The 19,188-nt window shown below is 42.6% G+C and overlaps 2 protein-coding genes across 11 annotated transcripts in view; one reads left to right on the forward strand and one right to left on the reverse strand.

Moving 5' to 3' along the window:
- Window positions 1-13,690: 13,690 nt before the first annotated feature.
- phox2bb (paired like homeobox 2Bb) lies at window positions 13,691-15,788 on the forward strand (the record flags this gene model as incomplete). Its single annotated transcript, XM_083785078.1, has 3 exons — window positions 13,691-13,931; window positions 14,690-14,877; window positions 15,336-15,788. 3 exons carry the CDS (start codon window positions 13,691-13,693, stop codon window positions 15,786-15,788), a joined length of 882 nt encoding a protein of 293 aa, XP_083641204.1.
- Window positions 15,789-18,042: 2,254 nt separating this feature from the next.
- limch1b (LIM and calponin homology domains 1b) overlaps window positions 18,043-19,188 on the reverse strand; it is a 161,407-nt gene continuing 160,261 nt past the window's right edge. For all 10 annotated transcript variants that reach the window (XM_083786082.1, XM_083786090.1, XM_083786083.1 and 7 more), the window contains one exon: window positions 18,043-19,188. This exon is cut by the window's right edge and continues 1,037 nt beyond it. The gene's annotated coding sequence lies outside the window, so the exon portion shown is untranslated.

Consider the following 19,188-nt stretch of genomic DNA (forward strand, 5'->3'; position numbering starts at 1 on the left):
CACAGCATTACGCAGCACGCATTCAACTCATTCCTTCCTCGTGATTTTAATGAAATAAAATATAATAAACGTTATTTTACTGTTTTTTTTTCAATAGAAACAAATAAAGAGCGTGTGTAGACTACTGTGTGCAAGTGCAACAGTGCATATACATGCATGCACTAGGCTATATTTCTTCCGTGTCGGGATGGTGATTGAGCTCTTCAAGTTCACAGCCCGTTTGTCTTTCATAAAAAAACGTTGATATTAGCCTATAAACACTCATGGTTCTCTCATTTCTCAACCGTTTTATTAAATGTAAAAATCTCCATATTCCTTAGGAATCTTGCTTTCATTCGCTGTATGGTACATGGTTCTATCGTTATCGAATTAAACAATATCAAACGAACTTGCATGTTCGGGGGTTAGACGATTCTGGGAACATTACGCATGGATTGCCAATTTGCCAATATGCTGCTATCTACTCGCAGTTCCATTCCGATCTGAAAGGTGGTCTGTTCTTTTGAGGCATAAAGGTGATAGCATGCAGTGCAATAGGAATAATTAACCCAAATGTGACAAAGTCATGTCATGTCTTCTATGGTGCCAGCCTGAAGAAATGTAATACCACGATCCCCAAAGTGCGCATTCCGTATGTGACATTAGCTGACTGGTAAATAGAATAGTACGGACATGTTGATTGGGTACGTCTCAAACACGCCTTAAACACACCCATGACTAATTCAAGGCCGTTTTGCGCACTCCGCAGGGTGTCAAAAGCGCTTCCTAACATGCCCAAAATTGCAATATGACATACCACACGCCCCCAGATCATAATACTGTAATTAGATTAGTAATATAGAAGTAAGTAAAATAGAAGTCCTAAATCAACCCAATAGACTGAGTAGAAAAAAGATCGTGCCATTTTATCATGATTATTAGTGAGGACCTATTATACTGTAGGTTGAAAAGTAGTGAAGTGGTCCTTTAAGTACAGTATTTAAGTAAAAGTACTTAGTTCCTATCCACCACTGACTGTAGCATGGGGTGCTCCTGGCAGTGTGTTGGCCAGGAGAACCTGAGGAGTCAATGTTAAGTGAATAGTAAGGTTTGCCTCTGCCCTGCTGGGCTATCGACTAGCCTGTCCATATCACTGCCAGGGAAATCTATAAAGGCCAAGAAATGTCAGCTCAACATCCGCTCTGTGTGCACGTACCGTGTGTGTGTGTGTGTGTGTGTGTGTGTGTGTGTGTGTGTGTGTGTGTGTGTGTGTGTGTGTGTGTGTGTGTGTGTGTGTGTGTGTGTGTGTGTGTGTGTGCAGGGGTGTGTGCAAGCTTGCGCATGTCTGTATAATGTGCATAATTATCCTGTATGTACTGTATATAGTACATATTCTGCATTTTCTGTTTTATTGCGTTGTGTTTTTCATTGTGATGTGGGTCTGAAATAAAGATTGAGTTGAACTGAAAGGAATCACATAATGTGACATTGTAAACATTACAGTGCTCTATGTAGTCACAGTACATGCTGTTTAGTGTACATTAGTATTCATGGGCTAATTTATACTTTGTCGTGCGACGGTGCCACTCTCGAAAATAACGGATTTCGACTAAAATATGTGATGCATTGCATCATTCGTGTGATCACAACTAGACTCGCTCCAGGCCAGCGAGGCAACATTTAAAACTCTCCTCACAGCTGGCTGCTCATTACCTAACACTCACAACACAACACATATTATTCATCCCTGACAGCTCGTCTGCTCTGCATAACACACACGCATGCACGCACATACACACACACACACACACACACACACACACACACACACACACACACACACACACACACACACACACACACACACACACACACACACATGCACGCACACGCTCATATGCTGGCATAAGTTACACTCAGGGGCATGCATGTGTGTACTCGCACTCCATGTACAAACTATAAAGATGAGCATATTCTGCATATGTATACTGTATGCATTGCATGCATATATGCATGAGTGCTCAACATGTACACTCACAGCTTACATCATTCATAAAGAGCCATACTGTACAGTGTACACGCTCACATACATGCACACACACACACACACGCACACACGCACGCACGCACGCATGCATGCATGCACGCACGCGCGCCATGATATGAGTAATGAACAACCTTAATAACACCTCCAACTTTTCCTCCTCCCGTGTGTCTCTCTGCTGGCTGTTTAAATTCACATCCTCCTTTAACGTCTCTCTAATCTGATTACTGCCCAGCTAATGGCTCTCCTTCTGCTGCTCCCAGACGATCCGCCCAGACCTGGAACACACACACACACACACACACGCACGCACGCACGCACACACACACTGTGCCGCTGCAGAACAGCTGCATCTGCAGAGTACAGAGAGTGAGTGAGAGAGAGGGGGAGAGAGAGGGAGAGAGGGAGAGAGAGCTTGGTTGGTTAGCAGTTTGTTTATGCTTGCATATTATGTGTGTTGGATGCAGAGGCACTGGGTGGGGGAGGCGACTGACTCCACTACCCCCCCCCCCCCCCCCCCCCCCCGCTCCGTTCATTCAACCCCCCCCACCCCCCCCTCTCTCTCTCTCCTCTCCTTCAGTAGATCTATAGGGAGGGAAGGCAGAGACAGGTGCATTTCTCCACAAATTGAGTTAGCCAAGACATGCCACATCCAATTGGGCCAAATTGATGTGAGAGTTTGTGATGTTTGCTATGGGTACTACAGCAAAGGTCAGTGTGCCGAGACAATGACATCAATCTGGTCCACGTGGCTCGAGCGAGCGCACGGTCGGCTACCCTATACCCCACACACTCTCACGTGTACGCACGCACGCACGCACACGCCTATACCCACCCCCGTGATTCAAGATGCAAATACCCACAAATACACAAGCCGAGAGATGTAGAGGGCGGAAATGCCTGGTAAGGCATCTTGTGATTGCATTTGAATCTGAACGTGTTGTTGCCATATACAGTTATACACTGAACAAAAATGCATGATGTGGTTTTTTCACTGGGAAGTCTGATGTTTACATATATGCGCTGCAGGACCTTAACTCAACTCCAGCAGTGTCACCATTAGGACGTGTTTGTTATTTCCAAACTGTGTTTGGGTTTAGATTGTTGTTTTTGTACTAGAAGTGCTACGACTAGAGAAAATAGCCAATACAAGCTCACAACGTGCCACATCACAGGCATTGCGAGCTTGTAGGCCTCTAGATCCGCTATTCTCGCTAGTGTTGGAAATGTTTTGAAATGTCTAGCCTGTAATATCATGACCAAAACAGGGATGCCAGGGATACCATACGGTATATACTTCAGTACACGTCTGCACTTTTGTCCCCCATGTACACCAAATCTCACAGAAAATAGCCGATCTATAAGCTTACAACGTGTTGCAAGCTGTGACACATTGTGTTACTTTGGCAGTAACTTCCGCCTGTACACGCGGGTTAATGTGGTCAATGTCTATATATTAATCTGAAACATTAATTAAAAAAAAAAATCAAGCTAGAATTTGTATCTCACTAAAAGCTTTAAGTTCACCAGCATGATTTGTCATATACATACATTAAAGTTCACTGTGTGTAAATATAAGAGAAAAACGAAGTCGACCCAAATGGACCCAAAACGCAAAGGGACACAACCTATCAATTTATCATAACTATACTATATACGGGCAGTAAAGGTCTGGGGCTACTTTGCCTCAACTCTCTCCGTAAATCCAATAGAAGCTTCATCATGCTGTCACCTCGGCAGCGTGTAGTTCTGCACATACAGATTTTTGGGGCGTATGGCTTTCATCCCGCCTCGATTCAGAGAGAGCCATTCTCTATGATCACATTAGCTTTATTGCTCCTCTTACGGGCTTGCTCCTCGTCTCCTTCTTGCTGATACTTAATATCAGCCCTGCAGGCTATTGGGTTTCATATTGTGCCTTCATATCTAGACCGGGACCGGGCCAAACCAGGGCAGCCTTACATTGGCTTAAATATCATAATAGAAGCTTTATGAACAGCCACGTTCAGCCGCAGACTTCATGGGTCACTGTCAAAACGGAACATATACTGTAGGCCCATACTGTAAATTCAAGCGAGTATAACATGGCAATTAGATGCATTAAGTAGTCTTTCTCACTTTGTCAAATGTCTGTTAAAGGTATTGATCATCTGAAGCACTTGCAGTGCATTATGTTTCTGTTTGCATTAATGTGTTCAGTTAATAATGAAGTTTAGATTGTCAATAGAGGGAAGTAAAAAAAATAAAAATAAACATGGTCAGGTGTTTGCCTATTAGGGACAATACAAGTCATCATCGCTTGTCATTTCACAATGTTTCCTGGAAGCTCAGGGATCGAAGAAGAAGAAGAAGAAGAAGAACGGCCCAGGCCGTAGCGTAACGGTCTGGGCACCGGACTGGTAATCCAGTCGCAGTGTGCCGCGGGTTCGACTCCCGGACCCGACACGGCCTTTACTGCATGTCATCCCCCCATCTCTCTCCCGTTTCCTGTCAGCCTACTGTCTGTCCCTTCAAAAATCAATAAAAGGCGTAAGCCGCAAAAAAATATCTTAAAAAAAAAAAAAAGAAGAAGAAGAAGAAGACTAAATTCATCCCCCACTTGGTGGAATCCCAAGCCGGAGATTTGTCTGAGAGGTAATTTACTGTCATTTGCCAGAGAGAGAGAGAGAGAGAGAGAGAGCTGCTGGCCCTGCTGATGCATAAACAGTTCCTAATACGCCAATTCATCATCAGAAAAGCCAGGGGGATTCTGGGTGTGTTCTGATCAAATTTGCGTCTGGCGATGATGAGGTGCATGTTGGATTTTTCTTGCAGAAAAGCACAGATCCAGCTATTTGTCACATCAAGCTATCTCAGGGGCAGGCTTCTAGGAAGGAAGGTGGAGAACAACACAACATAGAATTAGATAGAGTAGAGCAAATTTAACCGTTGCTTCACCGCAGCAATCTCCAGTCCACATCTAAAGTGGCTGACATAATGGGTGTGTTCATTTTCCGGACAGAGAACGAGACTCGTGCTGCAGATGGTCAACATAACTGTGCCCCATGCATTGCCAAAGGTACCAGTTTTCTAAAATGTCATCAAATAAGTAAAAGAAAACCCAATTTCCTAGGTTTCACAACATTATCAAATTATCTAAAGCTAGGCTAGGAGGTCCTCGGAGTTACTACAAATCTTTGTGTGATAGGATACTTTTTTAGCCGTAACCACTTGAACCCTGCATGGCATCCCTATTCTGAAGAGAGGCTATATCCAAAATAGCAGATCGTCGTTGTGAGCTTGTAGATCAGCTCTAGATTTAGTGTGTAGACGGATAAAAAGAGTATAGACAAAGTACAGAGCCAAATGTTACGTCTACTAAGTATTGAGGGTGGTGATGTGTGAAAATACACATTAACATGAATGCAACACAACACTTCACTGATAGTGCTGTCAAACAAGTCTATAAAGATATCTATAAAAAACGTTTAATCTGCAACAAACTTTGTCCCTGCTTCATCTCTCTCTCAGCTAGGCCTGATGTTGAAATTTAAAACATGTCTTCTAAATGATGACAATTTTCTGAAAAACCTCATGTTTCTGTATCAGTGGTGCTCAATATTTCATGTCAAGCCAAGGACCCCAAAGATTATATGTATTTGGCCGCCGACCCCCATCTGAAAATGTGTTGTTCCAGCCAGGAACCTCTCAGAAGCAAAGATTTGAGTTAAAAACGTTCGCTCTGAATGAAAGATTTGAGCCATACATTTTCAAGATTTTTCAAAAATAGCAGTCCAAGCTCGTATGAGCTTGTAGATCTGCTATTTTTCAATAGCTGAAGTATAACGTAATGCTTAAAACACCAAAAGGGGAAAAAACATTGCAGACTGCTCTAAAGTACAGAATCGTATGCACAGTATGATACAACTGACCTTCAACTGAACAGGGTTGACGGTTCTATGCGTCCCAGCTCTGCAGTGCAGGACACATTCTTCAGAGTCCCGGAGAAGAGAAGCCCTCTGGGAAACAGGAAGTAGATCAGAGTCTGGATTGGACCGACCGTGTCTGATATGGCTCCCATCTGGCTATTCTTTAAGGATTACATCCAATCAAATGAAGGCCTGATTGATCAACGGGCACTGCCATTGGATGGTGGCTAGTGTCACTATAGTACAGATGCCCTGTTCCATCAACATACTATGAGTGGGTTTGCTGAGGAGATGCAACAATGACAAAGAACAGTCAAAAAAGTTCACTTATTTCATAATGCCATGCTTCAGAACATTGGAACACACATGGTACATGCACAGCAGAGTGATATAGTAAGAGAGTGGCGACACTAGCGTTGACTCCCATTGTAACGATGGAATGCGGAAGTGCTCCTTCTATCTCAATGGGATAGTTCCAGCCATAGGAGCAAAGTTTGGAACTATAGCCCATAGGCACCCGCTTTGCGGCGAGATCAAAGCGTGTCGCCACTCTCCTACTCTACACTCTGATGCACAGTATGCATGCACAGTACATTTCTATTCACTTGGAACCCAGCGATGATGGTAGGCAGGTTTCTGAACTGTCCATGATCCACCAATGAGAGTCAGAGTGAGTAAATTGAAATTGAGCATTTATTAGGACCAATTATATGAAGATAAGGTTGAACATGGGTGAAGTGCATGTTCATTTAGGAGTCCAGGAAGGAAAGAGAATGCAGCTATACCCTGAATACAAACAAAAAAAATGTTTGAAATGAGTTTGTATAGTGAGAGTTGAATTGAAACTATTAATTGGGGTATAAGAGAACAGAAACAAAGCTTATGTTTTACAACTCTCTAGTCTGTGCTCAGTTAAATGGAGAGTTCACTCCGTCAAGAAACACTATATACTCAAAATATGTCAGCCAGTTTGGCTAAACAATGACATAAATGCTTTCTAAAAAAAACAAGTTTATTTTGTTATCACCACGTTTAGCCCATGTTTTAGCCCATCATTTGAATCAGCCTGTTCCATCCCTATATGTGAACAATTTAAATTATATATTATAATTTATTTTGTACTGAATAGAGCTTAAAATGCAATTTCTGTCATAAAAATAAAAATAAATGTTTAAAAAGGTCTGTATTTTTACCAAGTTAGCCCACTCTTATAGAATGTCAATAAAATAAGTAAGTCATAACAGTGCCTTATTTGATGCTAACTTTGACGCAGCGCCCTCTAGACCCATTGAGCATGCATTACATGCCTATCCAATCCTATTGCGCGGTGTGAGGCTGTGAGCTATGGGCGTGAGCGACCTGCAAAACGGTACAGTCAGACAATAGGCCCATATTATACCGAAAAAACCCAATATGACGTTCTATTTTTTGTTTCCTAATTCTGAGGAAATAATTAAGAAGGAATTTGATTGACAATTTGCCTAGGGGGTGCATATAAGGCAAGCCTCGCTGTCTGTGGCCGTGTTAGTCACACATGGACGGCAACAGAATATGAACAAGGGGGTCCTGCCGGACGGTCGAGGCGAGACAGACACATTAGAGGCAGCTTTTGAAATTAATGGCAGGTGTTTATACATGTTGAATATTTTGCATATGAGAACAGGGAGGGTGGGTGCAATAATAAACATCACAATGCGCTGCTGTATGATAATCAATATGATCCACACAATGACCTTGACGGGTTTTATGATGGATTGGAGAGGCACGGCCTTACTGTAATTGCGACTCTCTCCCCTGGACGCCTCCTCCGCCTCTGAACAACAAGCGACATCCGCTCTCTCTCTCGCCGGTGCCATTTTTGTTTTGTTTTGTTTTTTAACATTAAAAACCGCTCCATCATTCTCGATGTGGCCTGCCCTTGTCGCCCACACCCCACAGCCCTAGATGGCCATTAATCGCTTAATTCCAGTAAACCTTACGTGTGCACAATAGCGCGCTGTCTCTCACTAATGCATGTGTGATTAAGCTTTTAGCCTCGACCACCACACGGCATTATTAAACCAGCAGGTCCTTGTATAGAAGCGATCCCCCAAATGCCTTCAGGGGGCCGGCGGGGCAGGCATGGCCGGCAGGGCCGGGAGGAGGAGGAGGGAGGAGGAGCACGCAGGGATTCGGGGCGAGTTAATGACACTGACCCTCACTTCCCCAACAGCTATTCAATTCAACAATAATAACGGGTCACGCAGCTGATTTATGAGGCCGGGGGCTAATAATTGTCAATTGCTTTCTGTGTAGTGTGTGTGTGTGTGTGTGTGTGTGTGTGTGTGTGTGTGTGTGTGTGTGTGTGTGTGTGTGTGTGTGTGTGTGTGTGTGTGTGTGCGTGCGTTCGTGCGTGCGTGCGGGGCGGGCTATTCTAAATAAGATGAGCCTTGACCCCTGCAAGGGGTTGATAACTCAGGTAGCCAAAAAAAAATAAAAAAAGATAACAGATGACGCGAGCTCAAAGTGACGTCTGTCTGGGCTGTTTAATTTTGACGTGTTAATTAACCGTATAGCAATATTTATGAATAGTTACCAAAAGTCACCATGCAGCCTTATTATTCGAATACAAATAATAGAATATACAGTGCTTTCTCGTATTGACTATAGAAACGGCTTGTTGTTACTGGATTAAAAACATTTCTATAGGCTATAGAGGACCATCGTCTTCTAAGCCATTAGGCTGCAGTCATATCCATCCGACTCACTGCGATAAATTAATAAGAACCGATGGTCTCGTGGAGAGGAAAATTCAATTACTAAGTTTATTTACAGGGAAAATCTCATGAAGGCCATTGACCAATGTTAAACAGCACGGGATGAAACGATGACAAGAGCTCCGATAAGAATTTAATTCCATCTCATTTCGGGACGATTTTATGAATCAAATTCTTGAACACACTGGCCAAGGAGATTTAATGATCACATCTTTTCGGAATCTTATTGCCCGAGCCGGGTCGATGGCATTTCTCTCCGTTAATGTCGACTTAGAGGTTGGAGTAATTTAGTAATTGATTCCTTTTGCCTAGCTCTCGCTCGTGCCAAGGCCGCGTTTGAGGGCAATACGTTTGCTAATCTTATCCCCCGGAATAAGATTTCTATGCTAATCCCCTTTCGCCGGTCACTTGGGAAGAGAGAGAGAGAGAGAGAGAGAGAGAGAGAGACAGACAGACAGACAGACAGACAGACAGACAGACAGACAGACAGACAGGGTTGACTTCGACCTCTCGGCCAATGATGAACAAGTGAACATATACACGGATTGTCGGGGAATCTATAGTGTCATATCCATGGTATTTCGCCGTCTTTGGGTGAGACCGTTTGATATAAGGCCAATAAAAGAAATGTTGCATCAATAAGCCAGAAATGAGGTCATATAGGCTATATACTTCGTCAGACCGACGGTGTCGTGCATGCGCCCAAAATAACTAAAACATGTACAACAAAGCTCACGGTGCTTTGTTTTTGTGAGCTTGTATATTTTCGAGGAGGGGAAAAAACGGCCTATGTAAGCCTGCTCTGGAAAAGAAAACCTTTTCTTGAGAGGAGGACAGGCTGTTGTAATTGAATTTATCTCTTCTACAACAGATGTCACTTTCCATCTGCGCGCGTGGAAATGTGAGGCCGTCTCTCTTTTACGCACACAGCGGAGCATCAACATGTTGGTCTTGGAGGTTAGGTTGTTTATACGATTTACACACTGTCTGTCTGGCATGCAGTTCAAAGCAACAGCAGCTAAAACATAACCACATTGGCCTATACTTAGGTTTTAGCCTTTTCCTTTTCTGGGCAAACAATTAATGTGTCACACATTGTTTTAATACTGAATTCATATAGAATAAATAAAATATATACGCGATGGTTTACAGAACATGTCCTATATAATTCACAAAATGTCCTCGTTTCCCTTCATGCACTGCATGCAGGTGAAATCAAAAGCGCCTCCCGCGCTTCATCTCAGCCATGCGGCCCCATCATCCATTCCCCCCTGCATGCTGTCAAATTGAGACGTCAGCCTGAATTGTCACGAGAGCATCTTCTTGAATGAATATTTGATGTTATCTGTTGCCGAGCCACTCCCTCCTCGTCCATACACACCCGTATTAATAACGGCTTTGATAAGCGTTAAGATTTCCTGGGGGCGGAGGAGGAGAGAGAGAGAGAGAGAGAGAGAGAGAGAGAGAGAGAGAGAGAGAGAGAGAGAGAGAGAGAGAGAGAGAGAGAGAGAGAGAGAGAGAGAGAGACAGACAGAGACATTAAGGTGAAATGTGACAAGCGGTCCCTCCCCATCGCCCGCTCTCCTTTATCTTCCTCTGTTGTGTCTTTTTTGGGGGGGACTAGATCCATCCAATCCATCCGCAGACAATGGCATTTTGTTCGCCGTTTTGTCCCCTCCTGTCGGCCCGCATTCCGATATTGCTGAGCAACGATGGCGTCGCGCTAAATGAGAGAGGAGTTTCCCCACCAGCGCACCACGGTGCACGCCTTTAAAACGTCCCTGTCTTGTCTGCCAACTATTGTCCGGCACTTGCCCAGGAAATTTAGGGGCTTGCACACATCGCATTTTCCTGATTTATTTAAGTGACAGCATACGGTCGCCGCTCTTTATGCGCCATTGAATTACAAATTAACCACCGCTTTAGTTGAGTTAAATGGTCATTACGGGCTACTGTAAATCACTGATTCCATACAGACTAAAGTCCCGGTGTTTGCTTTAAGGGAGGTGGTGCTTTACTATCAAGGACTATATGCTTATAGAGTAAAGACCCATTTGATGTATATACGCCTATATGCGCTTATACGATATATGGATAATACACGTTAGTGATTTTAGACCATGCACGGGAGAGTTCAAATTTGTAAAACGTTATAAAAAACTGAGAATATATAGACACCGGTTTCAGGTTTTTCACATCATGTCATGAGATTATTAACTGTAAATTTGCAGGCCTATAGTAATTTAGCTTAAACTTGAGGGAAAATGGGGTTTAAAAAAAAGTTAAATCAACATCAACAGCTTTAACCACAACAACAAAGTAGGCTACCCCCCCCCCCCCCTCCCCCCCCTTTGCAGAATTGAGTGACCGGCTGATGGAATTGACGGAGATGTTGAAAACTATAAAAGGAGTAAGGTTTCAATAGCTGGTGGTGGACTTATGGTGGACTATAGACCGCAGAGAATAAAGAGTCCGCTTCAGTGAAAAGGGAACCGCTGGCTAAAAGCTATAATTGTATTTGCCTCGGCAAAATATCAGAAAAGACTTCTCGTTTCTTTGAGCGTTATTAGATTAATGCCCAGAGATGGGCTCCTTTTCTCGCTGCCAGACGCGTGGAGGGAGGACGGTGCACCATTTGGTCTTTGGTTTCAATAATCAAATTAACCCATTTGGTACAACTTTTCGGCCGCGGCTCTCGCGTGCAGAAAGGAGAAAAAGGAAAACATTTACATAATAGGCAACGGGTTGTGTCAAGAAAGAATTAACTTTTTTTTTTGTTCACTTCTCCTCGTTGAGCCCTGAAAAGGCTGCGCGCGCGCGCACACGCACACACGCACGCACGCACGCACACACACACACACACACACACGCACACGCACACGCACACGCGCACGCGCACGCACACACACACACACACACACACACACACACACACACACACACACACACACACACACACACACACACACACACACACACACACACACACACACACACAGCAACAACACCTCAGACTCAGCAATTGTGCAAAATGTAATTGATGGGCAAAGTGTCCAGACAATTGTTGCGACACGCATGCACCAACATTCATTATATATATATATATATATATATATAAAATGTAAGCATATAACAATGACACATTCATCCGATCGATGAGCGCTCTTCATCATTCATAAGCCAATAATATTTTCTATATGAATCTCACCGCGTCGCGGTAATTCGGGGGACAGAGTGACTTCGAGGCCCTTCAGTTCTTTGACGTAAACCGGCGACGAAGCAAAGCCATCCTGACCTGAACCTGATACCTTAATACGGACATGAGATCTGTGCTCGGGCTGTGCTGCTGCTGCTGCTGCTGCTGCTGCTGCTGCTGTGCGCCTGAATTCAATCCCGTGGAAGAACAGACAGAACAGAGTGTGTAAACACTAAACACAGCGTAAATAAATAAAGGTTCACCTTATTAACCAAAATAACCAAATTAACCACTCAGCCCAATATATTGTAGAGAAGCCTAAAGAGGTCCGACGATGACTTCCCCCTCTTCACTTCGTTACTTTCATTAGAATCGTGTTATTCGACGAATAAAAGGAATAATTAATGTGATAAAAGTTAATTACACACTCATTATAGAACAAATAATAATAAAAAACATTCTCCGACATTTTGTTGTGTAGCCTAATTTGACATTGTCACTATTACGTAACAAATTAAAGAAACGGGAAAAACATGCATTTTGGAAGACGAAAAAAAAATGCTACAAAATATTCCATTACTAGACTATACTTAATCGATATAAACAAGTATAATTTCGGTTACTTTCGTTTTTTTTTTACTTACACCGTAAAGCTTGGTCACAAACTAAGAATTACATGTGTAAAAATCCCCACATATTTATTATTATTCATAATAATAATAATAATAATAATAATAATAATAATAATAATAATAATAATAATAATAATAATAATAATAATAATAACAATAGTGGACCTGCATTGGTACGATTTAAAATAATTTAAAAATGAGTCAAATATTATTACAAATAAATATGCCAAAACATTGAGTCAGTTTGGTTATGACACGCAATGTTATTTGTATAACGGTCTTGGAGTATATATAGACAGCTGCTGTGGTGCAGAAATAATATAGTATAGCATTTCTGGCATCCGCAGTCAAGTTTAAAGGGAGTGAAAACAGTGGGATATCATATAAGACGAACAGAGGGAGAGGGAGAGAAAGAGAAAGAGAGAGGGAATACTATATGTGAAATTCTGCCCAAGGTATACGGTCGGTTAAAAGGCTTAAAAGCTTGGAGAAAATTGGATCAGGGAGAATCGTCACCCAACTTTCATTATTTCCAAGTGGTGTGATTGAATTAAAGGGCAAGATGGTGGTTAGAGCGGAGTGGGGTGGGATGGCGCGGGGAGGTGGGTGTGTGTGTGTGGGGGGGGTGTTGGGGTGGGGGGGGGGGGGGTGGGGGGAGCTTGGCGCGTAATGGCGTGGTATTAAATTCTAATTAGAGATGCAGGGGATCAATGATAGGGAGGTTGGACAGCGGCGGGCCCCCAGTGCACAGCCCAATAGACTGATGAGTTATTGTCATGTAAAAAAGCGCTAGCAATAAGACCAAACGCTTTGCTATTGTCCAAGCAGGAAAGAGCCAAGTTTATTATGAGGACTATATGCTCTAGAGACCTCGGGCAAGGCGGCTCTTAGGGGGCTTTTCATAAAACAGGGCTAGGTTGCTATAAAGGAGGCCAGTTTTGGAGCGGGCGCTGAGCAGTGCACATCTACCCACACGGTCTATATAGCCTCTTTTCAAACAAGTCAAAAACCAAGCAAGTATATAGTCTAATCTCTCCCCAACTCAAGCCTGATCGCCTCATCCTTGTCATTTTTTTAATCGAATTTTGAGTTTTATTTACCTTTTTTTTGTTGTTTGGTTTGGTTTCCCCGGGATCAAGTTGCAACTTTCTAACTCCACACTGAAGCCTTTTCAAATGTATAAAATGGAGTATTCTTACCTAAATTCCTCCGCCTACGAGTCATGTATGGCCGGGATGGACACGTCGAGCCTGGCGTCAGCCTATGCGGACTTCAGCTCGTGCAGCCAGGCCAGCGGCTTCCAGTACAACCCCATCAGGACGACGTTCGGCGCGACCTCCGGCTGCCCGTCGCTCACGCCGGGCTCCTGCAGCCTCGGGACCCTGCGGGACCACCAGAGCAGCCCGTACGCCGCAGGTAAGCCGCACCCGAACTTTGCTTTGCTCGGCTCGCCGCAGCTCCTCCACGGATCAGTCTCTCTATACTCGCGCGGGGTATATACATATACCTACTAGGACCGTCCTTGATTGCATTTGAAAATGGAAATGTGTTTAGTATTTACCAAACGAAATTTGCTTACACAAATGAAAGAATTTATCACGTTAGAAGCGATTGCAGGCGAGCCGGTAATTCGGTTACGGGGTTATACTATCCCAGAGTCACACCCAAACCGCCAACAAAATTATCTTAAGCTGCCAAAATGATAGGCATAATTTATTTACTTTGCGATGAGACATAAAGCTTCGAAAATAATTAGATAACCAAAGACTAAAGCTCATTATTGACACCGAATTGGAGTTTACAGTAGCAGCGACTGACTGGGAGGGATATGGGGAACATTATGACAAGTTTCCAAACTTGAGCCCCCCAATCTCCGAGCTTCAACAATTAGTTTATCATTACAATTAACCACATCACAGGTCAGCAGCATCAATTCAGCGCTCATTCGCGGGTAATCAAAGCCATAATACAATAAGAGTAGCCGCGGCCAATAATACCAAGCTATGTAACGGGATTTTAAACAAAATATTGAATTTGGCTTTACCTCAGTTTGACGACATTGTTTGCAATTACAGGTGCTTCATCATATCATATCATATGTTCCCTGCAGTGCAACAGCGAGCACGTTTTTTAAGCGGTGTCACTCATTCCCCCTTTTGTTTTATTTTTTACAGTTCCATACAAACTTTTCACCGACCACGGAGGACTCAACGAGAAGAGGAAGCAGAGACGCATACGGACCACCTTCACCAGTGCCCAGCTCAAGGAGCTGGAACGGGTGTTCGCCGAGACCCACTACCCGGATATTTACACGCGCGAGGAGCTGGCTCTCAAAATCGATTTGACCGAAGCCAGAGTTCAGGTATACATCCCTCGGAGGATGATCTCCATCGTATAGCATCAGTCCACCCCATCCATGGTGTCACCATTATACGCGACGACGCACCCTGGTATTGCAGTTGTAGAATTTAAAACATGATGAGGATTATTTGACACATTTCTTTACACATTTTTTATAAAAGTTGACAAATAAACATGTTGGTCTGACTCTAGCCTATATAGCCCACTATATAGCCCACATATAGCCTATATTGTACACATTTCGCTTTATTCAACACGAATATGTCAACTCTCAAATGCCCTGCATGGTTGGTTTTATTTAAGAATTAGTCATTTGCAACTGTGGCCCTTGGGATTCGAGGAACACTATTAGTGATTCAATGTTTTGTAAATAAAAAATAATATCGGGCCTATTTAATTATTATTACGACAGAAATGTGATTAGTCATGGGTCTTTCTCGTTTGATTTTTAAATCTCAGGTGTGGTTCCAAAACCGGCGCGCCAAGTTCCGCAAGCAGGAGCGCGCTGCCGCCGCCGCCGCTGCCGCCGCTAAGAACGGCTCCGGCAAGAAAAACGACTCGAGGGACGATCTTGACAGCAAGGAGCCCAAAGCCACCGACCCGGACAGCACGGGCGGGCCGGGTCCGAACCCCGTGCCCACCTCCAACTGCGGCGGCGGGCCGAGCCCGACCGGAGGCCAGCAGGTGAACACGAGCGGGAACAACGGACAGGTCGGGCAGGACCAGGTGAAGACCTCGGTGCAGGCGAGCGGCATGCAGGGGGTGACAGCGCCGAGCCAAGGCTGGGCCAGCGCCCCGGGAACCATCACCTCCATCCCGGACTCATTGGGCGGGCCCTTCGCCAGCGTACTGTCGTCTTTGCAAAGACAGAATGGAGCCAAAGCTACATTAGTAAAGACCAGCATGTTCTAATGCAAGCGAAGAGAGAAATAGAACAGATGGAGAAATATGGCTTCCGAAGACTGACACACACACACACACACCGCAGCGGCAGTGTGTTATACATCACAGACCATCGGGACAATGACACGCACTTCAACATGATGACAAGTCTTTGTATCTATTTTTTTGATTGTTTGTTTGAGTTTTTGGTCGCTTTGCGCAGTTCCCTTCGGGTTCCTTATGTGTGGTTGAAGTAACCACAACTTCACAAGCGTCGCGTGCATTCAGAAAGCATAATAGTGCCATCATAGAAGCAGTATAGGCCTGCAACATTTTAAGTCACATAAAAAAACCCCACCTGCTTGGTTTTGGTATATAGCCGCGGACTTTTAAGTTGACGCCTGAAGAAGATGCCCATCACACAAACAATCGTGTGAAACTCCCATCCAAGAAGATGCTGATAACGTTTTTGTCCGCTTTCTTTTTCTAGACACAACTTGCTATGTGTTAGTAAACAAAATAAAACAAAGGGGAAAAAAAGAAGAGGAAAAGTTCAGGGCTCGCGAGAATTTAGTTTCTTTAAATTATGATATCAACGGAAACATTATTTCTTCGACAAAAAGGCACAAAAGTACAACAAATGTTCACAGTACCACTGACAGGAATATGTATGTTTTGTGTGTCTTTATACGGCAGTGTTTTTTGTGGCTCAAATTGTATAGTGTTAAATATGTATTATTGTCTAGTTGACCCATAGGCCATTACTTCCTTGTAGATCATGCAGTCTTTTTGATGTTTTACTAAATTCCCTCTGAAGAATTTATTTTGGGTAAAAAAAGAAGAAAGGGAATGGATGCAAACATTATTGTATTTATTTCTATATCATTTGCATGTTGTCTCTTTGTCTGATTTTACATTGACCCCCCCCCCCCCTTTTGTGAGCATTATTATGTATAACATTTGTTTTGTCCAGGATCTGAAAGTTATTTATATGTAGGTAATGAATGCTTATATTTAAGAAGGAAATATTTCTACATGTGCACATAGTTTTCCAGGTGTACCATTGAAATGGTTGTTGATGATAAAAAAATAATAATAATAGTCCACATTTGCTTTGTCATGTTTTCTTTGAGTTATGGGCGATAACGCTAATAATAACGTAATCCCTTATAGTTAAATGTAATGCTTTTGAAAAAACAAAACAATAACACGCCATACTCACTGTCACTACATGTCTGCGGATAAGGCTTTCCTCAACCCTAACATCGAAAAGGCCTCAAAGATCTGTCCGTTTTTGAAAAGACCAGCGACAAGACAATCAACGGGCCTCCGAGTTCAGCACCATGGACAGCGGCACACATCCAGCTAGCTTAGGCCGGCAGAAGTCGCCATGCATGCAGTCGGTCGCGGGCAGAAACCTCGTATCTGCACATTTCTCAACTTTATCATCATCACATACATACAAATAAATAAATGTGTCGCACAAAAGTATAGCTTATATAGTGAAAATAGCAGATCTATAGCAGCTCTCTCAACGCGTTGCAATATGCGATATGTTTCCATGTTGTCACTGCAGCTCTCAGCTCTACAATGTACATTGCACCAAAATGTTGTGTTGAGGTTGCTTATACCTGGGACAACAGCTAAATAAATAGTGATAATTAAAATAAAGCCAAACAAAAACCAAACAAAAACCAAACACTAAAACATGTTTATCTGAAATTATGGTTCTTATTTGATCTGCAGTGTATTGTAGATATTCTTTGTAGAGTTTTGTCTTCAGTGTTAAAACTAAACTAAACAAATCTCAAAAAGCACCAAGGATCTATGCTTAACGATTATCTACGACATGGGCGGTGCAGCTATGCTACTTTCTATACTTTAGTAAAGAATATTCCATTCTTACCATTTTATTCTCCCCTCAGATGCTCAAGTCCAGTATAGAATGTAGACTATAGCTGTTCTCGCGCAATCTTGTGCAAGTATAGAGTCTCCCATGCTGGCATTCCTCCCAAATGTACCGCGCAGAAATGACTTAATTCCGTTAATGTCGATCAACATGCTTAAATCAAGTGCAGTATAGTCAACTTTTTAAATCCTTTGTAGGCACTAATCGCCTGAGTGTTCACTAGGTCTCTCCAAATACATCCTGCACAAGCATTTTATTTATAAGGAAAGCTTGAGGAATGCAGGGTTCATTGTTTAATAGTTTGGTCTAACATTTTGTTGTCAATGTTGTTGAGAAGCAACACTTAAAAAAACCAAACACGACAGACAGCACAAGTTAGTTAAATTTCTTTTTATTTATTTATAAACATACAGTATGCTATAAATGCCGTTGCATTTTTAACATCAAATGAATCAATATTTTCCAATAGTGTTCAAGTGAATATTACAATAAATACAGAACAGACGTCAAAGTAGGCTATATCATTCCCAAGCTATATCGACTGTTTGGATTTCTCTGTCTCAGACATCCATCCTCCCCTATAAACAGACTCAGCCGCCAGATTTATTTATGAACTAAATAAGTAAAAAAAAAAAAAAAAAACACACAATCAGAACCGAAACTTAAAAATACTGTATATTAGTGAAATGACCCAGGGCAGAAGAGTGTGGTTGTGATCTAATACACTATAAGCTAAGCTTTATAGGACATGGTTTGAAAGGTTCAGAAAATCCAGAAAGAATACCACTATTGGTTGCTTTCGCAGAGCAAATCATTTGGTATAGGCTTAAAACGTGCATTTTACATATATCCATATTCCACAATGATTACCAATTCATTTCATACAGTTTCAAAAGTATAGCAAGTGAGCTAAAATGTGGAATTGTCAGTGACAAATCTTTAGTTTCCTCCAACCAATATTGCACAAGTGCAGCTGCTGGTGTGATGTGGGTTTGTATTATTTTGCCATTAAACTATTATGCAACATGTACTGGTGATATTTATTAATTAGTCCTATTGCTGAGCATTTATCAAAACTATTTCCATTATAATAGCATACCGAAGCCTATATTTGCTATAGAATAAAAACAGGAAAAAAAATGTTTCGATTCGATTTGCAGAGACTGAAGCCAACCAAATATCTCCAAATAGGTATTCTGTTTTCCTTTGAGAGAAACGGTATGACCAGGCTACATCACTGCAAATCACAAAATCATAAAGATGGTATAGGCTTTCACTTGCGTAAAAAGAAAAGAAAAAGGTAACGCTTAAAATAACATGGTGTGTAAGCTAGGATGGGTTTACACTGCCTTTTCTGTTATTTTAGTTCAAAACTGTCAAAGGGATTTTGACACCATTTGGTGTTCCCTTCCAAGGGGCCAATTCATTCCCACCTGCTTACCTATAAGGCACATTATTATTGTCTGTGGTGACATTCTCTAAAACTGATAGAAACCCATGTCATTCTTTAGTAGCAGAAAC

This window comes from Protomyctophum parallelum, assembly GCF_964188405.1.
Source record: "Protomyctophum parallelum genome assembly, chromosome: 16".
NCBI classification, from domain to species: Eukaryota; Metazoa; Chordata; class Actinopteri; order Myctophiformes; family Myctophidae; genus Protomyctophum; species Protomyctophum parallelum.